Here is a 21,198-nt window from a genome sequence, read left to right on the forward strand (position 1 = left end):
TGGGTTGAGCGTCCAGTCGGTCGGTCGTGGGATCGGTAAATTGTTCTCTGTTATCACCCATTGTGAATATCTGTTATCAGCACTGTTGTTGATTGTTTCCCTCTCCCTTGCTGTCCCAGTAACCTGTCCTTATTCCAACCCTCGAGGCTTTGCCGTTGTTTTTCTGTTCTCCTCCCCATCCCGCTGGGGGAGGGGCGAGTGAGTGGTGCGTGGTGCTCAGCTGCTGGCTGGGGCTAAACCACGTCAAACAGCTTGCCGGCCGAGGTGCTGGAGGGAGTGAAATGCTATCTTCAGAAAAAGAGTGGAAGCAAGAATATTGGAGTTGGTTGTCAAAGCTGAAACTGGTCAGAGAGGTGTTTTTTGTAAGGTGTATGAAAATGTAGTATGAGATAGTAGGATACTAGGAGGGTGTCCCTGCCCGCAGCAGGGGGGTTGGAACTAGATGATCTTTGAGGTCCCTTCCAACCCAAACCATTCTATGATTCTATGATTCTATGAGATATACCAAATAATTATGTAACTACCTTTCCATTTGAAGGGTTACCAAACTGAGAACACTTGCACATGCAAATTACATACCCAAGTGGCTTCTAGAAGTAATTTTTTTAATTCAAGCTCTGGGGGTTTTTTTCCATGTTTGTGTACTCTTCCTGGAGACCACAGTCTTTATTTTTGGAAAGTAAAGCTTTTACTCATGAAGCCAGGTGTTGTGATTTGAGCATCATCATGGGTACAGTTTCTAAAGATGAAATGAAGAAACACTTTTGTGCAAAAACGTTGCCTCCTTTTCCTCACAATATTAGTTATTCTAATGAAATATTTCACTTCTTCCCGCAGAACTTGCTTTATGTGCTTAAAGTAGCATGACATCGGCAACCTTACTACAGCCAGGATTTACAGCTTCACAGCATGTATCCAAGTCAATGAGATACATCTCTACCTTGCATCTGTCCTCTAATCGGCAGGAACACAAGCTGGCTGTCCTGAGAGCAAGTACTTGGAGTACGTAGGGGCGGGGATGAGGTCAGGATAGCTCTCTAATTGCACGTGCCCCACAAGTCTTGCACAACTGAATGGAAAAATGAAGGGCTTACGCTGGGGAAAATACAGGTAAAAACCAGAAAGGATGATGTAGGTACTGCAAACCTTTGGGAGGCAGAGTTAGGAATATTAATGTTTTGAGGACAGTGAAAAGAAGTAGGAGGAGGGATGATGGGCAGATAAACTTTCCACTGTCTGGGAATTCTGTCACATTAAATAATTATTAATAAAGGCTTCTAATACTTTTTCTCCATGTGCAACTGTTTTCAGCTCTCTCCTGAGTCTGTTACGGCCTATTGAGGTCCCTCAGTGGCTGCCTTTCAGGTACTTTTCCCATCTCACCATGAACCCGTGTAAACATTTTGCATTTACAACACCCTGTTGCAAGGTGCTCAGCAGGTCTGCTCTGCTGTAAGAAAAACCACCTCCCCTCGCTTGCTCCCACTAGCTGTATTTGACAGCCCTCCATCCTCTGCTGGAAGAGTGAACGTTCGCTGCCCGCTCTCTCCCTCCCTCTCAGGATGTCGTGGCCCTTTCCTGTGCCAGCCTACAGGCCACATCCTTCCCCCGCTGAAGAGTTCCAGCTTATGCAGATGGTCCTTTTTTGAAGCGATTCGACCTCCGAGCTTCCTTGCTGGATTTCTCTGAGCCTCTTTCAGTTCGGCTCCGTCTGGAGGTACAAGACTGCACCCAGGATTAAAATCCAGGCTAAGCATTACGTAGGCAGTGGCATGATTTTCTTCCTTTTGCCCTCTCTTGCTTTCCTAGTTATTTGTAACATTAGATTCCCCTCCCCTTCTTTCCCCCCCCCCCCGCCTTTTCCTGGGCAATGTCTTCATGGCACGAACCAACAACCAAGGAGTTTTCCCTGACCCCCGAGGGAAACGGACAGCTCAGAGCCAGGTTAGGGGTTTTTTGTACATGACACTGAGACTGTTTTCTGCCTAAGTATAATCTTTATTCATAATCCTTTTTTTTTTTTTTTTTAACTTTACAGAAGAAGGAGGGGGTTTTCCCCTTTAATTACAGATAAAGATCTTGACCAGTACTGGTCAAAGCTCTGTGAGCTCCCCTGGATATATCTTGTTTGGATCATAATTCAACACAAGAACTTACATGCGTGTGATTTTTTGATCCCTTTAATAAGGTCTACATTAATGCTCCATCCCATTAATACACTTAACAGAATGTCGTGCAGGATGAAGCTGAACATCTAAGAGAAGTCTGAATATTTCAAACTGTTATCATCACAAACCACATTAACAATCCTATAAAAAATAATAATTTTACTAGACCTATTTGGCACAAAACTGTGATGACTGACAGTATTTTTGCTCCTGCCTTTTGTTCCCTACTGATTTCAATCAGTAGAGAACAGGAGGGGTGAACGAGAACGTCAGTACTATGGAAAGCTCGTTCCATTCCACCACTCTCCTTGCCTCATGTCAGAGTAGATACACCACGTTTGTAAACTGATGGTTAGACCTGCGTCCATACTTTTATTTTGTGCTGCTATTCAAATACTGAAGCTAGCACACCAGCTTTTCAGTTTCTTATGCTATTACTCTCCACTTCTGTTGCTGTTGTTTAAGAGATCTCCAGCTAGGGAATCTGCACAGGCATCTTCGTGGCAGTGCGAAGGGTCCTAATCAGAAGCGCTTTGTAAATCTGACCATAAATGTAATTCTGACCCGAGCTGCTGAACTGTTGTCATGTGCTTGGTGTTCGCATCTTCAAAACTGTGACTCCTCTCCTGGGTAGAAGCAAGTTGAAATTGCTTTTTTCAGAAAACAGAGTAAGAAGCCAAAAAAGACATGGGGCTAACAGACATGCAAACCAGAACCAGCACTGAATAAGGTGCAATTTTATTTTGGTTTAGTTATGCTACTTTAGTTGTGTGCAGCTCAACCTTTATGTCCTTTTATTGTATTTAAGTAGCTGCTCTAGGATAGATGTGTCCCAGAAGAAGTCTTATTTTTCAGGGATTATTCATTTCCTGTTTGGTCTTCCTTTTCCATACACAGTTCTCTCTCCTGGCCTGTGTTTTGTCCCCAGAAATAATTTGCCTGAAATAATGCTTTATAGATGCTAGTACTCATCATCAGGCGAGCTCTGACAGCACCAGCTGAATGTGAGAGGAATACAGGTAGAAGACAGGGAGCAGCCTTGCCCAGAGGAGTTCATCCCATTTCTCATATCCACGAGCTTTGATTCTGTCTTTGGCTTGGCAGAAATCCTTCCCTTAAGCCACAGAAGATCAGAGTTCCTGTTTAGACTAGGAAAAAAAGATTGAAGTTATGTACAAATTTGCTAACATTAGCTAAATTCAGTTACTTTCCTAATCAGGAAAATGCTAATGAGTAGCCACCAAAATCTGATTATCAGCAATTGCTCTCCAATTTTTTTTTCATTTTTAAATACTGTGTGAGTGGGTGAGCCTCATCAAGGCCCTTCTTAAGAGTTACTATATATCAGATTTTATTACCTACAACCACATTGGGATATTCTGAGTTACCTACTGGCAATATCGTAGGTATGTCTTAATGCAGACATATATATTGACTAACGGGAATCAGTTTTGAAGCAGGTAGCCTATGAATCTTACGGTCTTAGGTGATGCAAGTGCGTTATCTCATCATAGGGTAACATCTGCTGAAATAGATTCAAACCACATTTCACTTGTGTTTGGCAGTCTAAATATCCTGAGGGTTTTTCATAAAAAATCAAGCCCCTAACATCTCACTTTCTCAGAAAAAACACATTACCCAATAAATACCCAGAACTGTTTCTTAAATATCCTCATACCATGGTAATCTTTATGCCCAAAGGACCTCAGAGGGTCTCCTGATAATCTTTATTTTTTTGCAAAGTAAGTGTGGGGCATTTCACTTGTTTTAACACAAGTTCTCAACCCTGTCTTTATGCAATACTCATGTGTCTGAGGGAACAAGAAACACTGGAAGTGGTGAAAAACTAAAACTGTGTTAAAAAAACCTGAGACAGTCTGTCCACTTGTAAGAAAAAAGTTATTTTGTCCTTTTTGTTTTGTGTCTGCCTGCATGAATGTTAAATCCCAGTGAGATTATTTCACTTCACTTACTGCTGTTTGTGTGGCTGTTTTAATCTGCTTGTATGTAACACCTTTGTTCTCATGTTCTGTTGACGCTGGTTCCGTGTTTATACACATGTACCCAACCCAGGTGAAAGTTGTTCTGCACGGTCATTAAAGACAGCTTTGCATTCCTTCTGGTTTCTCATAATCCCCAGGCCCGGAAAGAAATGTAATTTGGAAATTGAGGGAGGGTGTTTTTCTGTCTTTAGAGAACTGAAGCAAAATGTCTGGCTCTGCTGGGTTAATTCAATTCTTATCTGTCCATCCATCCATATTCCCATTTCCAGTATACCTAACTGGAAGACTCAAGAGTTGATAAAGTTTCGCCCCCAAGAGCTGATAAAGTTTAACCCCCATTGTATCTAGAAAAGATAACACTTCTACTGTGCTTTCCCTCCTGGCTGGTTCCTGAGTAAGGAGATGCTATGCTCTTCTCAGCTGACCACCGGAAGCTGAGCACTTTATTACTAGAGGTACTGCTGCAGCATAGACTTTGTTCATATTTTACCTTAGTTTTCATCATTATCAGATGTTTTAGCATATGTTGCTATTCAGTTTCTGTGACCTGAGTTGAGGAATGTTCTCTTCTGTCTCTTCAGGCAGAGCAGTCAGTAGCAGAGCTGACAGGGGCTCAGAATAAATTGAGCGCTGAAGTAGCCGATCTACATGTTGCAACAGCGAACATGAGCGGTATCAATGAAGCTCTTGCATTGGATAAAGTGCAGTTGAACAAACTTGTGCTGCAGGTGAGCAGAGTTGCCAAAGATCTTGCCAGGCATTCATCTCCAGCTGGGGCTTCTTCTCAGACTTCTTGCCTTCCGACAGCATGACTGACTGACTATGGAAATGGTGTTCCTTTTTCTGCCCAAGCCAAACCTTCTTCGTAGTAAATCTTACTGTATTTTATTTCCTCTGTCCTTCTGTGATTGTAGCTGGAGCAAGAGAGTGAAGTTCTGTCAGGTAAAGTGGCCGAGATGGAGAGAGCAAGGATCTCTGACCAGGAGGGGCTGAACTTGTGTGAAAGAACAAACAAAGAGCTCTGCGCAGAGAAAGCCCACCTGGAGCAGCTGCTGAAGAAAGCAGAGGAGCAACAGAACATCATTGCAAGACTTCTGCTCAGGGACTGTGTAGTGTTTTGGAGAAATAAGTGTACTGAAAAAATAAAACCAGAGAAAAGGTCTCTGTATACAGTACAGAGACCGAGAGGAACAACCTAACGTGGAGGGCTGTGTGGAGACTGACAAGGCATGCTGTGACGGAGTGCTGTGGAAAAGGAAGAAATTTTACCTGCTCATCAGGTTCATCCTGCTTTTCCAGGCCTATGACTGACCCCATCCACACAAAGCAAGCACCAGTTTTGTCCCACCACTGCTTCTGCTGGAGAACCTGCAGTGACCACTGTGCTCTGAACTTTTATCTTATGTTGGGACTCCTGCCTTGAACCAAGCCCCCTGCCACAGTTCACCTGCTACAGCAGGTCCCCAACTTGGTTCCTCCTGAGGCCGTTTGCTGTACACCGGTCCTGCTACCTCAGGTCATCACTTCTGGCGGATCTGGCTGTTGAATGCAATGGCTGTCTCTCAGGAGATCGATGGTCCAGAGATATTAGTGCCAAGTTGAGGTTCAGAGACCGATCCAGCTTCCGGGTCTCTGCCTCCAGAACAGCAGCTTTGGGCTCCCTGACCACAGCTGCTAAGGAGTAGGACAGCTCTTGGTGAAGGTCTGACAGCTCCTGGCTGGTCTTTGCACAGCACTCGATATAGTCCTGCTTGTATTTTCGTTCCTGTGCCAGCTGCGTCTGCAGAAGGGACACCTGAAAGAGGCAAAAGGCCGAGCTCAGACAAGCCCACGCTGTTAGGACCATCCGTAGCCCCACGGTACCGGCTGCCAGGGAAGACGCACCCGCTAACTCCAGCCCTGACAAACACGCTGTCCTTGTGGAAGGGGAAGCAACAGGTTCCCAGAGTCACCCTGAACTCAGCTCAGATCATCAACAATTCCAGTTTCTTTCTGGCATACCATTCATACGTACGCCACCAAGACATTACACGTATATCAGAGACAGAGGTTCCTATAGGATTTAGTAACCTAACTAAGGCTTTTGGTCTAGTGGAGGGTGTCCCTGCCCATGGCAAGGGGGTGGAACTAGATGGGCTTTGAGGTCCCTTCCAACCCAAACCATTCCATGATTCTATGATTTTTTTTTTCTTTCCAAAAGTGAGATTTGCGCTACTGACACCCTAGTTCCACATGCTTTTTCCTCAGCAGGAGGACTACTGGTTACACAAGGTGCTGAAGATCTGTTCTGTTATGATCTAGTTTAAAAACTTGACAGCTAGCCTATGAAAAAGGAGCAAACTCTGATTTTTTCCTAACTACAGAACATTTCACAAATGAGCAGAGCATAATCTGATGAACAAAACCCAGGGGGGAAATGAGCTGTAAAGGACTACTGAGGCCTTGAAACTCCTCAAATTCTATTCTGACAACATGGAGTTGTGCCTGCTGGGCTTTTTGGTGGGAGAGTACCTCCATTTTCCTGCTGAACTGCTGAAGTAGGTCCACAGTGCAGGCAGACACAACAGTCACAAGGGGAAGGGGGTTCAGTTAGTTCTCTGTAGCAACAGAACCTCAGACACTGAGGTTTCCTGGGAAAAACATCCTTAAAATATACCTTGATGGCTTCAGCAGTATTCCCGGCTCACTTGCCAGAGCTAAGCATCACGTACTTTACTCCCATAAACATTATACGCATTTTGCCCTGAACGCCTGTAAAGATTCACCTCTGCAGGGAGACTGGGGTGTACCAGACCCATAAAAGTACATGGGAGAGAAGTCTGGTGATGCCTGCCACTGCCAGTACTGCTGTCAAGGGAAGCAACACGGTTCAGTAGCTGGACCGTACGTTCTTATGCCGATACAACAGTGCTTAGGTCTCTGACTCGGTCCGATGTTGGGATCATGATTAGCACAGAACAGCAATACAAGAGTAACGATTGCCTGAAGGTGATAAGCTCTGGCACTGCCTCGGATCCCTGGAGCTCTGATATGATGCAAGCTCCACTGTTAATGGAGTCAAGCGAAAATGGAAGCAGTCAACAAGATGAGTAAGACTCAAGGCAAACTTAGAATATTCTGTATTTTCGGGCGCGTTGTAGTTTTCCAAATTTCCTCTGATCCCTCTCCCACCCTGCCTGACCTTTAGGCAAGTCACAGACTAGACCTAGATGAATGATGTTGTTTGGCCACGGCCCACGGCTGCATCTGACTGGGTATTTCCACTGCCCGGTGCACTCACTTCCTGACAGCCAAACCAAACTCGGGCTGTAGCATCATGCAAAGTCGTGCCCAGCAGTACGGCCACAGCAGCTACTGATGAGAGCTTTCCCACTCCTCACCTGCTTCTGCAACTCAGCTAATCGACTGCAGCAAGTGTGAGGCTCCTCCTGTGGAGAAAATGCAAGGATCTCTTTTTAGTCTCCAGTGTGATCAGGGACATGGTTTATGTTTGACTTCTGTTAGGTGTGTCCTGGGGGGCTGCTGCCGCTGGGATTTGCCATTGTTCCTCTGTATGGCCAGACCCTCCTCCCACCGAGTACGATGCTGTTCTCACCTGTCGAGAAGCAGGCACCTTGTGCTGGTCAGAGAGAGAAAAGCCGCACGCATCTGGCAGCGACCGACTACCATAATCTCTCTTCAGTCTCCTCCGTTCACGTTCCACCTGCGCGTTGGATAAGAGAAAGTGTCACAGAAACCTGCCACCAAACAAGGAGCAAAAGGACCTCTGGACATCATGGCAAGGAAATGTCTACTCAGAGACTGTTAATTGCACCAGAGAATGTTGGGGGCAAAAAGCAGTCAATGTAGACTATGGAAGAGAAAAAGCAAGAAGAAACAGTTCCTGACACAAGAGAGTCAAATCTGTGTGTCCACAGGGGGAAGTGGGAGAGGGAAGGGAACAAGCAGAGGACTCCAAAATGTGGTCTGTGGAAGTGTGTTGTGTTCCAGAGGACCGTGAGGCTTTGCAGAGGCACCTGCTCAAGAGTCCTCCTGAGCTCAGCATTGAGTTGCTTCAGCTCTGTCTTCTCAAGTTCCAGCTTTGCAACTGCTCGCTGCAGACGTTCCAGCCGCTGTGACAGGAGTCTCTTCTCCGAGAGCCAGGGGAGCTGCTCCCCTTCTGCAGTAGCCTGCTGGGTACACAGAGAGGAGATCGTGAGAGCTGGTGCCACAGAAAGCTTAGAAGGGCCAGAAGCAACAGGTCGTGGCAAGTGACCACACTCAGGAACAGACAGTGCTAAGTCCCTTCTTCTCCTCCTGCTCCACAGGCCAAAACAACACACTCTCTTCCTAGGGGCCTCCTCCAGATCACCTTGGAGAAATCCACACAAACTTGCCTTCATGCATTTTGGACTGCGGCACAAGTACATCCTGAATGCACAACGAAGCCTTTAACCTGATCAGGCAATGGTACAAATTCCATTCTTTTTAATACATCAGAAAAGCTGTACCTCAGAAATCTAAGGGGACCTTGAGTTACAGAAACCATCTGAGGATGGAGGAGAAATGAAACATACTATTTCTGAGAAAACTGTTCATCTTCCCAGAACTGTTGCCAGAGATCTTGTGATACCACCACATAATCTTGTGACTAGTAACCAAATAACTTCTTGCTTGTCCACAACTAATAGAACATGTACAATCAGAAACAGTAGATCTCTGAAAGCATTCTCTAAGCACCATCAGTGTAGCTGCTCTCCAGCCGTCATTATAAAATTCTACTAAGTTTAGTACATTAGTTTGGTCAACGATGCCCTTTCCATGCCAAATTCTAACCACGGCAAGTTGGCTAAGCTTGCCTAGATAGGAGAGAACCAACTAGCCATCCCCAGCTTTTGGCCTGGAGTTAATTTTAACAGCAAGCTCCGTAGTTCTGTCAGTAGTTCTGGGCTGGACAGAAAACATTCTAGCAGGCGAATGGTCTCTGGCCGGAGCTACACAGACAGGCAAGCCTGCTGGCTGCAGCCATAGTTTCTGTGGCCAAGCTGGTCATAGATTTGCAGGAATATGTATTCCTGTATCTTTATGGGAAACATCATTTGAATCCTTTATAGACATTTTAGTTGACTGATGATCAGTCACGCTGCCTACCTCATGATGAAACCGGTCCGTGTCCCTCTCTGAAACCATACTCTGCAGGACGGCTATTTCTCCCCTCAGAGTCCCATTGGCCATTTCACTCTTGGTCAGGGCAAGAGTCAGTGCTTGTGCCTTCTCTTTCCATTCAATTTCTCTGCTTTCAGTCTGCTTCAAAATAGCAATCACACGCTCCAATTCTTCCCCCTTTGCTTTCCGCTCATCTTCCAGTTGTTGGGTTAGCTCCTTCTGCCTTTGCAAGGAACGGTCTCTCTCCTGGAGAACCCTCCTCTTCTCGGCTTCCTCTTCCTCCCATTTCTGGAGTTTCTGAATTTGTTTCTTTAGGGTCTCCCCTTCATCTTTCCATCTCAAAGCTGACGTTAATTGTTTCAGGAGTTCACTCTGCTTCCTAAGCTCTTGTTCTCTCCCTGTCAGAGTCTTCTCTAAATACCTGACTCTGTCTCTCTGGTACTTGATCTCTTCATCCTTCTTTGTCAGAGTCTGCTGAACATGCTGGAGATCTTCACGAAGACCTCTTATTTCCTCTTCTTTTTGCTCACCTTGAGCCTTGGTCTCTCGTTCCCTCTCAGGCAAGGCTTCTTCCAGGAGCTTCTCTTGCTCTCTGTGATGTCTGACCTCTTCATCCTTCTCAGTTAGCCTAAGCTGGAGATTTTGCAAGGTCTTCAGTTCTTCTTGGTGCTGGAGTTTTTGCATAAGAGTTTTATTGTCTTCATCTCTCTTCCTCACCACTTCCTCAAGCAGATTCACTTGCTTCTGGCACGATGTTAGTGCTGCTTCCATGCTTTTGTCACAAAGCTGGGACATGTTCATTTGCTCTGTCTGCCTGAGGAACTCCAAATGGTTCTCCTTCAGTATTTGGCTCATTTTGTCTAGATCCTGCTCTAGACTCTTGGCCCGCTTGCCTTCTAACTCCTTCTGCTCTCGAAGGTGCTGGACATGCTCTTGCAAAGACACTATCTGTTGATCTCTAGCTTCTAGAGAAGATTCAGCATATTCCAGTTTTTGCAGCACAGCTTTAGTCTGCATCACTGCCTCCTCCTTTTGCTGTTGAAGCTGAGAAATAGCCTCCTCCAGAACCCCTATCTTTTTTTCTCTTTCTTTCAGAGTCAGTTTTATTGCTTGCAGATTTGTTTGCTCAGCTTCATGCTTTTCCTCCTGTTCCTTGCATGCCTCACATGGCTTTCTAAGGGATACAATTTCTTGTTCTTTCTCCTTTAGGGCCTCTTCCAGATGCTGCAGAATTTCCTTCTGCTCTCCAGAGTCTTGTTCTGCTTTTTGGAAGGTCGCAATCAGTTCCTTCTGAGATTCAATCATGAAATCCTTTTCTTTCAGTATTGCCATAGTGTATTCTAAGTCTCTGCGTAAGACCTTCAGCTGTTCTTCTGTTTTTTCCTCGTAGCTCCTTGTTTGTTGCTTTTGGGTGTCTATGAGTCTGTCCTTTTCTTTTAAGGCTTCTAAGGCCTGCTCCAGTTGGTCACGGACAGTCCTTAACTGCATTTCCATGACTTCTTCAGCTTCCTGGATTTGCTTTTCTTGTGACTCAAGCTCTTGATCTTTTTGAGACAAAGCAAGTGTCATCTTTTCTACTTTACCGTGAAGCTCTTGCAGGTACCCCTCTTGCTGTTCCTTGTACTGCTGCAAGAGTCTTAACTGATGCCTTTGAGAATCACACTCGCTCTCTCTGTCCTTAAGAGCTGCCCTCAGGTGTTCGAGGCTTGCGTGCAGAGATTTCACCTGTTCTCTCTCCCTTTCCAGTTCTTGGATCTGCTGAGTCAGAGACATAAGCTCCAAGTTTCTCTCCTCCAAGTTTCCTCTCAGACAATCAAGATCCACGACCAGATTTCTCACTTGTGATGTACCATGTTGTTCTAGAATCATTATCTTCCCCTTCTGGAATTTGATCTCCTGGTCCCTCTCCTCCAGCTCTTTGCTCATCTTGCTCACAGCAGTCCTCTGCATTTGTCGCTGCTTCTCCAGCTCCTGTATCTGTTCATGCTGGGATCCAATCTCCTGGTCCCTCTCCTCCAGCTCTTTGCTCATCTTGCTCACAGCAGTCCTTTGCAATTCTTGCTGCTTCTCCAGCTCCTGTATCTGTTCTTGCTGGGCTCTGATCTCCTGGTCCCTCTCCTCCAGCTCTTTGCTCATCTTGCTCACAGCAGTCCTCTGTATTTCTCGCTGCTTCTCCAGCTCCTGTATCTGTTCATGCTGGGCTCTGATCTCCTGGTCCCTCTCCTCCAGCTCTTTGCTCATCTTGCTGATAGCAGTCCTCTGCATTTGTCGCTGTTTCTCCAGCTCCTGTATCTCTTCTTGCTGGGCTCTGATCTCCTGGTCCCTCTCCTCCAGCTCTTTGCTCATCTTGCTGATAGCAGTCCTCTGTATTTCTCGCTGCTTCTCCAGCTCCTGTATCTCTTCTTGCTGGGCTCTGATCTCCTGGTCCCTCTCCTCCAGCTCTTTGCTCATCTTGCTCACAGCAGTCCTCTGTATTTGTCGCTGCTTCTCCAGCTCCTGTATCTCTTCTTGCTGGGCTCTGATCTCCTGGTCCCTCTCCTCCAGCTCTTTGCTCATCTTGCTCACAGCAGTCCTCTGTATTTGTCGCTGCTTCTCCAGCTCCTGTATCTCTTCTTGCTGGGCTCTGATCTCCTGGTCCCTCTCTTCCAGCTCTTTGCTCATCTTGCTCACAGCAGTCCTCTGTATTTCTTGCTGCTTCTCTAGCTCCTGTATCTCTTCTTGCTGGGCTCTGATCTCCTGGTCCCTCTCCTCCAGCTCTTTGCTCATCTTGCTCACAGCAGTCCTCTGTATTTGTCGCTGCTTCTCCAGCTCCTGTATCTCTTCTTGCTGGGCTCTGATCTCCTGGTCCCTCTCCTCCAGCTCTTTGCTCATCTTGCTCACAGCAGTCCTCTGTATTTCTCGCTGCTTCTCCAGCTCCTGTATCTCTTCTTGCTGGGCTCTGATCTCCTGGTCTCTCTCTTCCAGCTCTTTGCTCATCTTGCTCACAGCAGTCCTCTGTATTTCTCGCTGCTTCTCCAGCTCCTGTATCTCTTCTTGCTGGGCTCTGATCTCCTGGTCTCTCTCTTCCAGCTCTTTGCTCATTTTGTTTACCGCAATTCTTTGTTTTTCTTGCTGCTTCTCCAGCTCCTGTATGTGTTCTTGCTGGGATTCTGTCTTCTGTTTTTTCTCTGTTATGTCCTTAATAACCCGATCAAGAGTAGTTTTATGCATTTCTTTCTGCTTTTCCAGCATTCCCATCTGTTCCTGGTATAACTTCGTCTCTTCCTCCCTCTCTGACAGGATGGCAGTCATACGAGTGAGATTCTCCTGCAAAGCTTTTACCTCTGCTGCCTCTTTCTTTAGTGTCTGGATTTTCTCCCACTGCGTTTCCACTTCCTCATTTTTCATTTTTAAGATAGACAATGTAGTTTGGAGTTCTTGTTCAAGGGAGTGATTCATATCTGTCGCTGTATTTGCTCGGGTTTCAGAGGCTGTGACTGATTCCTGAAGAAGTTTTATCTCCCATACCAGTTTTTCTTTAAGTGCTTGCAGCCTGTCCCGTTCATGCTGCAAAACAAGGAGGAAAAGATTCAGTAATTCCATCTATGTATGTTTGGTTTTTACACTGGATTTGAACTCCTGCTCCAGTGGCAGTCAAGGGCTGAAGTTTGAGCTTTTAGTAGAAAATTCGAGCCATTCAGTTGGTTTCCCTGTTTGATGTAAATTTTCTACTGTCACTCCAAAACTGCAGCCAGGATGTAAAATCCAGACTAAGCATGATTTAGGCGGTGCCATGTTCTCTCTATTAGGAAGGGAAGAGAGAACACTTCATTTACTTTATTTTTTTCTTTTTTTTTTTTTTGACCTCTGCTCTGTAGGATTTTCATGGTACCATCCTCTAGAACGCCACTGTCCCCTCTTGAAGGAGTAATGGTCAGATCACAGTCTGTCATTCTGTTTGAAATCAGGACTAGTTTTCTCCTTACAGATATACATATTTAGCTGGATCAGCACTTCCAATTCTCAAATATCTCTATTTTCTCCCCATTGCCTGCTCTCAAATGGGCAATGCTGAACAGCTTTATATTATTAGTAAACTTTGCCTTCTCACCCCTTTTTCCAGATGCAGATACTTAGAACTCTAAATAAGGATTTGGACACAAATAATTGCTCAAACCACACAATGTAAATAGAGAAAAGTTTGAAAATTACTTTGACTTAAGCTTCAAGGACAGAAATCTTCAGAATTCAGGAAAATACACACCCTGAATCACAACGGAGTTGTATATGACTACGGCATCTTTTCCTACTTATTCAGAAGAATGTCACAGGAAAAGTTAAACCAAAAAACAACCACTGCTATAAATAATATTCTTCTGCTTTTGTAGTGGTCTGTGGTCTCTCCACAATAGTCTGTGATATTGGTCATCTTAACGATCTCTCCTTTCTGGACTGTCCTTTCTTACCCAAGGTGATGACCCTGCTAACTCAGCTACATGGCCTGGCAGGAAAGCAAAAGTCTGGGAAACAAGGAATGGTGAGTGGAAGGAAGTGGAAAATGAGAGAAACTTGGTCAGCATTTGCATATTCTGTATCTGCTCAGATTTGGACTGAACCGGTACAAGACCGCCCAAAATCAGCTCTCCACTGGAAAAAGCTGCTCTTTAGAACTATTAACAGAAGGCCAAAAAATATGTAAGAAATGGCCCTTCATGGCATCTGCCAGCCTCACCAGGACATCCTGTCTTTGTTTCTCAGTGGTCTCGAGTTTCCTTTCCAAAGACGCCACCTCTTGATGCAGAGTCATAGCCTCCTCCTTTAGAGCAGCGGCCTCTTCCTGGAAGGCAGCCTGTAGAGAGCTGTTCTTGTGCTCTGCCATCTGTCTCTCTGCAGCAGTAAAGATGAAGGAGAAGGTGAAAAGCAAAGCAAAACCAAACTTATTTGCATCCTACAGAGAAAACATCATTTTCTTATCTGCCTGTCTGTGTTTTCCAGGCCCTAAGCCCACAAGGACTTTCAAAGCAGACATAAATAAAGGAAACTTCCAGGCAGAGAATAAAAAAAGGAGAATGAAAGTGGCAAGGTTCAGAAGAGTATGAAAATGTGTTTGCTCTTCTGCTTGTTGAAAGGCCAAGGTTAAGGGCATAGCAGGACATCACCCACAGTGTTAGAAGCAGGTAGAACCAACACTCATGAAACAAGGACAGAGGCAGTAGGTGAGAGTCAGATCTAGTGTCCTGAAGGAAAAGGAAGAAGAAGCAAAAGTGAAGGCTGACTATGACACAGTTAATTGACCCGGAAGACTTAACAGACCTTAGAGAAAAGAACAGATGTGGAGAGTGGGAAAACAATGACAGAGAAAGGAGCAGGGATGCCTATCCAGCTATGATATAGAGAGGCCGATAGCCCTGGAGGCTCTGGGATGGCCTGGAGATTAGAGGAAGAGGTGACTATATACATGTGAAAATCAGTTTATAGACAAACCCAACGTGAACATATTACCAAAGGCGTAAGTAAGAAGTGGCTAGGGAAGTAAGAAATGGTGTTTGCTATGGCTGTGAGCTCAGACACCCAATCAGTATCAGCAAGAAAACAGGAAACAAGGATGCAGAAGCAAAGGTACCGGAGAACTTGGAAAAGCAGCAGAAGAAAGGATGCAGGAGCTTAACACTGAGCTAATGCTCTGTGAATCTGCCATGTAAGAGGACAAGGAAGTCAATAAAGACAAGGCTTTTTGCAGGTTGGTGCTTTTAAAGAGCATATGGAGAAGGATGCTGTGAGGCATCAAGCTACACCTACTAAGCAGTGACATGCGATCTGAAAGGCACCACCTTTCACCTGGCAGCACAGCTAGATGCACTGCCAGCCACCGGACCTTTCTCTAGAACAAGTTTTTGTTGGTAATTCTATACATAAGTTTCATGCTTGTTGTTTTTCTCCTCTTCCCATCTCCAGGCATCGCACTTTTCCTCTGTCTGGTATCAGAGATCCCTGCTGGTGAGACAGGACAGGGTCAGTGGGTTGGAAAGGAGCAGTTGTACCTTCCTGGCTTTGAGCCAACTGTTTCTGCAGCTCGTGATTGTGGGCACTGAAATGGTCCCTCTCATCTTGCCTCTTGCTCAACTCCAGCTCCAAGCCCTGTATCTTCTTCCTTGCATCATTCTGGCAGAGGTAAGAAGAGAAGGATCACCACTGCTGGCAGGAGACAAAGAGGTACAAACACTAAGGCAGAAATAGCCAAGGCAGGAGGGGGCAGTTGGACAGTAATGGTAGACAGGACCACGATTCTCCCTTCTCCCCATGGCAGCAAGCCAACCTGCCCTACAAGGAGTTTACACCCATTCTGGCTTTGGCACTGCTTGTCAGTTCAGTCCAGCAGAAGGACAGGGTTTCTGGGTACACTAGAGACACATTACCAGATCTTGCTGAGTCTGCTTCAAGTGCTGATGCAGGTCTTGTAGGGCTGCTGCCACTCTGTCCACTGTGAGCTCTGCAGGGAGGTCCCTGGCCTGAGAAACAGTCAGGCCCCAGACATGACCCTGTTCTGAAGAGAGAAGCCATTCTGGTTCAAGCTTTAATTGAAGGGTCTCCAACAAACGCCTTGTTATACACAGGAGAAGGTGGCAGTGCCTTTGACGTCGTCCTAGAGCTCACAAGACGTGTGTCATAGGCTAACATTATTTTGATGACCACTAATGTCAGCACTGCCCCACGGAAGAATGCACGTGCCCTGTGGCTTGACATGACTTGGGCCCTATTTCATTCTGATGCTGGTCATTTCTCCACATACAAACATGGACTCGTCTCTGCAAGGATGTCAGGCTTTAAAGACTTCCCAAGCCTTGAGTCAGCCTAAACTGAAAGGCTGAGTCTATCACTCAGAACCACCCCTCCCTCCATCTGCTCTCTCATACGTGCTCTATAAAGTTGTTCACCCAGCCTCCCACACTTGCCTGAACTCAAAGTGACAGAGTCTCTGCTGTCACAGATCATGCGGTGGAGAACCAAGTGCAGTTTGTCCAGCTGGGATTGGGCTTCACCGTGGGCACTGTTAGCCTGCTGACACTCGATGGCCAACGCCTTTGCTCTGTTCTCTGCGCTACAAAGCCTCAAACGCAGTTCAGACATCTCAGCCTCCAGCGCGCACAGAGAGTCCCTCAAGCAGCGTTCGTCTGTGCGGGACTCCTCCAGCTCCTGTAGCAGCTGCTTCTCTCGAGCTGCCAGGCCAGCCTCCTTCTCCAGCACTACGTCCTGCAGCGACTGTATCTGTAACAGATGCACAGAGCCTCAGGGACAGTGGCCGCTAGTAAGGCAGAAGTGGGGGATAAGGGGGGGAAGAAATAAGAGTGGCTGGCAGGGTGAGGTGGCAGATGGAGCATCCATCCCTGCACGGAGAGTGAGGCTGCCAGGGATGCCTGGGAGTACGGATAAAGGGGAGCCGATGGGCATCCTTCACGGTGCCTCTCCACAATACCAGATGAACTGGTTGAGGTGGAAGTGCCTTCCCCAGACTGCAATGACCACTGCTGTTTCACCAGACTGCTCAGTGCCCGACAGAGGTAGAAACACCATCTGGGGACAACGTCTCTAACAGAGATACTGAGAAGCTCCAAAGGAGACTTCTGTTTCTCCTCAGAGATTTAATGTTGTGAATCATGAAAGAACAGGGGAAAATAGAGGAAGAACATAGCAGATCCAGCCTTGACTTCAATGTGCAAAGTCTCTGGGCAGAATACAGGAGGGGAAACAAGTTGGGGACTACAAGCAGAAGGTGGTATTCTATGTCCCTGGAGAAGGGGATGCTAGTGCATAGGTCACCTGGTTGTTGAGCTCTTGTATTTCTCTTCTGTGGTCTGAATGGAGCTGCTGGGCCTGGTGAAGAGCAGAAAGAAGCTGAGACACCTCGTTGTGCTGGGCAAGGTTGTTTTCTTCCAGGGTTCTGAGGCTCAGTTCCTTCTCTTCCAGAGACAGAGTCAGCCTGAAAGAGAGAGCATGCAACTCATTACTACATGGTATAACTTTTAATAAACTCTTAGATCTTCCACCACCAAGGGGAAAATTGCTTTGCCTGCTGAAGTTTGTCTAAACAACTAGGCTGCTTGTTCAGTCCTAAGCCAGGTTGACAGTCACATCCAAGCATGTGCCTGCTACACTTGTTTCCACAGAAGAGAGGTGAATTACTGGCTAAATACCCTACCTTTTTTTGAGATGGGGATGTGAATATAAACATAACAAAGTCTTGAAATGAAGACATTAGGGAAGACGAAATTTTTCTTTTGATTAATGAGACTCTAATAATGAAGAGACATTTTCTTCCCCTAGCTTGTATGTCCTGGTAGGAACAGCAGCAACTGACAGCAAGGTGATCTTGGGGGAGTTTCATAAGACTTGCCAGCACCCATATTACTTTCAGCTAGAGAAATGAAGGCTGATACCAGAAGTGGTAACGGAGGCTTGGAGGAAATACTCACATCCTTGTATAAGATGCAGGATCCCTCACAGAGGAAGCAAGAGTGCACTGCCTTTTATTTCTCTTCTTCAATGAAGATATGTGTTGAAGACTGGCAGGATTTTACAAGGTGAAGTAGCCTACCTACCCTTTCTCTTTTTTCTTGCATTCCTTGGACAGTCAGTAACATCTGTAACTACTGAGGCTGGCAGGGACCCTGCTTGAGCCTCTCCAGACACCTGTTGGGATTTTTTGAGGAATGAGGAAACAGACGGCAATAAGAAACTTTCTCCTTTCTTGGGTGCCTCAGAGGAGAGTCTGGCTTAGTTCAAAATCATGGTTTTAAGATGGCTTCTGCCAACTAAAGGTATCAGGATGGAAGACTGATACAGATCCCAAATGTTTAAAGTTTACTGGACCCAGGGCGGAGCTGATGGATCTATCTAGCTCATTATACTGCAGCTCGTCCTGCCTCCCCTGTTGTGTTCCACGTTTGAAACCCCTGAAAATTTCATTTAACGGTATTAACACGCTGACCTAACAAAAGAACACCTCTTTTTTAAGGAAAGAACTATTCCAAAAGCCACTGTCTTCAGAAAAACTGTAATTGAAAGATTAAAAAAAAAAACAACAACACACACAACATTATCAAGAGAATGAAAGGTATCTGCATAGATAGTTCAGAACTCTGCTTTTTAGGAAATGCTGCCAGAGCCACTGTATATACAAAGATCTGAAAGAGGGAATCCATTAAAGTCTCACAGGCTTTAATTTACCTGGCTTTTTCACTCTCTAGGACCTTCAGCGAAGCCTGAAATTCTGTGTTATGATGCTCCACTTCTTCCCAATGACTCCTTTCCCCCTCCAAGGACTGCAGACACACTTGCAGCTCCTTGTTCTGATTTTCTACCTCCTCCCATTGTTTCCTCTTCTCCTCCAGGATCTTCTGGAGGTGTATAACCTCCAGCACCTTCTGCCTTGACAGTTCCTGTGCCTCACTCAGATCTTGCTGAGCTTTGTGGCCAATCATTTGCTGGGACTCTTCGGAGGCTGCTAGCTGAGATGTCAGCTCTTCCACCTCAAGTAAAACACAACAAAGCAGTCAAAGACTATGGCTTGTCACTGTCAGCCAAATCATGTACTGTGAGGAAAGGGAAAGAACAACTTTAAATTTCACCCTATGAGGGGAGTACCAGATTCAGAATAGATACAGCCAACTTGTTTAAAAATCTAAGTGGGTCACCATGTTCAGCGGAAAAAACATCTTAAAAAACAAGGCTAGCAGTAACAGGCAAGCAGAAATCCATTCTGATGATTGCTGGCAAACAGGCAAAAGGACTAGCCCATCTGTCCATTCAGCTGGCCGGTAAAGTCTCCTCCAGACCAGCTGAGATGGAGACCACAGTATGATGGCAGTCAGAGGGACTACCCCACCAGCCTGCTGCTCTGCAGTGGAAAGGCAAGAAGTGGAGAGACACTTCACCTGTTTGATGACCGGAGCATCTATTGCTGTTTCAGTCACCTGTTTTTGTAGAGCATCCCTCTGCTGAAGAAGGCTGTTCATTTCCTCTTTGATGGTTTTAATTTCTTCCTTGTGCCTATTCTCCACAGCCTCGATCTTACTCTGACCTTCCTGCAGTTCTGCCTGCAGCTTTTCCGTGATGTTCTGTAAACACAAATGGAGAGCAAGCTACTGGGACCTGCCATCAGGTCCAGCTTTTTTCTCCTTCTCTCTCAAAATCACACTCATTCAGCCACTTCTTTCTGCTTTTCTACCCAGCTCTGCTTCCATTGTAACCCTTCCTTGCTGTTGCTGATCTCTGGCGCTTACCGGGCTCTGTGCTGCTTGCAGTGCCTGCAGTAGGCCTTGCCTCCCCAGGCGCAGGGCTTATCTTTCATTCCCTTGTTCCTGCCCTTCACTCTGTTTCCTGGCTCTCTCAGCTTCTCTCAGCTTATGTCCAATTGCCAGCGGCCTGTTCCTTCAGCCCACCCTACCAGTCAGACTGACCTGCCCATTCTCTCGCTGCTCTTCCACCTCCTGCCTGAGCTGCTCCAGCTGCTGGCAGGCTTCTCTTAGCTCTCCCCGAGTTTGGAGCAGCGTCTCTAACAAAGCATCCTTCTCACTCTCCTTTTCTAGCAGGACCTGCACAGAAATAAAGAGAAGACGGCTTTAAACTTCCCATACAAAACTTGTGTGGTAAGACTCAGAGAGTGACGGGCTCCCACGTTCTCGAAGCACCGTGCTGCTTGTCTCCTGGGTCATTATCTGCCCCCTTGGAGGCACAGGTTCCTAAGTGAGATTGGCAGCAAAAACGTGGTCCATCCACGGTCCATCTGTGATTGACTCTCCAACAAACTCTTAGTCATCTACCAGGAAAATGTGTGGCGTTTCACAGGTGTCTCACCTTGCGAGGTGAGGGTATCCCTCGTCTTCTGCTGTGGCCTGTCTGTCTTTCCATAGCAGCTTTTGCAGTAGAGAAAATGCAAGGCTGCCAGAGGGCTGAAGCTAGACTCTTTCAGAAAACTCACATATTCTGAGTGGGATTTGGTGAAAATTATTTCAGTTTTAAGGTATTCAGTAGACTTTGTTGAAGTACTGACATTACAGGGGCACACTGTCATCTCTGAGTGCTACCCTGTCATTTCAATACCTGTAGACACAGCGGGGGTACTGCTGTCCCTAGGCAGTCTGCATAAAAAGAGCTTTGGGTAGGGCATAAGGAGGACTTTGTGTATGACAGGGTTGCTTTGGCACAGGAGATCTGGGCACAAAACAGCTTACCAGCAAGTGGCTTAAACACAGCCCAGAAGACCCCTCTGTTTTACTGCTCAGAAATATTTCAGAGGAGTCTTTAAATTTATTTTTCTTTTGTCAACAATCCTGCCACGCCTCCCCCAAACAAAAACCCCATCCTCGTGGGGATCCAGTCCTACAAACTCAGTTTGGTCTTTAATGGCTATAAACACACATCAGTAAACATTAAAAGAGGACCGTAAAGAGAACTGTGAAGATACTCTGAGGTAAGTCTTAAAAAAAAAACCAGAACGAAATGGCAGCACAAAAATCTAAAATGAAAGGTGATGTTTCTGCCCGGCTTCCTATGAGAGGTCTCATTCCCAGTCCCAAAGATAGTCCTGCTCACCTTTCACCTCACCAAATTCAATGTGGGACATGCTCCACACAGCCTGATATCCAGCTACCTCCCACAGCTCTAGCCTTGCAAAAAACCAAACAAATTCTCCTTTCACAGTCTTTACCTCTTGCTTGGCATTTTCAACTCTGATTCGTTCCTCTTCTTGTTGAGCTTGCATGGTAGCAACTTTCTGCTTCATATCAAACAGCTTCTTCTCGTGCTCCCCTTCTGTCTCTGTCTTCTCTTTTTTCCATTGCTCCAGCATCTCCTCTAGCTCTGAATGGTGCCCTTCCCGCTCGCTTGCCTGATAAGGGGAGCAA

The 21,198-nt window shown here is 46.1% G+C and overlaps 1 protein-coding gene across 7 annotated transcripts in view; it reads right to left on the minus strand.

Moving 5' to 3' along the window:
- Positions 1 to 2,164: 2,164 nt before the first annotated feature.
- The window catches only part of LOC129214066 (centrosome-associated protein CEP250-like), a 36,722-nt gene continuing 17,688 nt past the window's right edge, over positions 2,165 to 21,198 (minus strand). For 3 of the 7 annotated variants that reach the window (XM_054845112.1, XM_054845118.1, XM_054845119.1), the window contains 15 exons: positions 21,003 to 21,182; positions 19,753 to 19,887; positions 19,267 to 19,410; positions 18,521 to 18,822; positions 17,114 to 17,273; positions 16,249 to 16,561; positions 15,712 to 15,839; positions 15,337 to 15,457; positions 14,028 to 14,182; positions 9,302 to 12,862; positions 8,188 to 8,343; positions 7,767 to 7,874; positions 7,552 to 7,599; positions 4,142 to 5,966; positions 2,165 to 3,316 (listed from right to left, as the gene is read on the minus strand). In XM_054845112.1, coding sequence (XP_054701087.1) covers positions 5,679 to 5,966; positions 7,552 to 7,599; positions 7,767 to 7,874; positions 8,188 to 8,343; positions 9,302 to 12,862; positions 14,028 to 14,182; positions 15,337 to 15,457; positions 15,712 to 15,839; positions 16,249 to 16,561; positions 17,114 to 17,273; positions 18,521 to 18,822; positions 19,267 to 19,410; positions 19,753 to 19,887; positions 21,003 to 21,182 — 5,799 coding nt within the window. In that variant the 3' untranslated portion in view covers positions 2,165 to 3,316; positions 4,142 to 5,678. The remainder of the gene's footprint in view (positions 3,317 to 4,141; positions 5,967 to 7,551; positions 7,600 to 7,766; positions 7,875 to 8,187; positions 8,344 to 9,301; positions 12,863 to 14,027; positions 14,183 to 15,336; positions 15,458 to 15,711; positions 15,840 to 16,248; positions 16,562 to 17,113; positions 17,274 to 18,520; positions 18,823 to 19,266; positions 19,411 to 19,752; positions 19,888 to 21,002; positions 21,183 to 21,198) is intronic. The other 4 variants (XM_054845116.1, XM_054845115.1, XM_054845114.1 and 1 more) reach the window with 4 other exon arrangements.

The sequence above is a fragment of the Grus americana genome, chromosome 17, assembly GCF_028858705.1.
Source record: "Grus americana isolate bGruAme1 chromosome 17, bGruAme1.mat, whole genome shotgun sequence".
NCBI lineage: Eukaryota > Metazoa > Chordata > Aves > Gruiformes > Gruidae > Grus > Grus americana.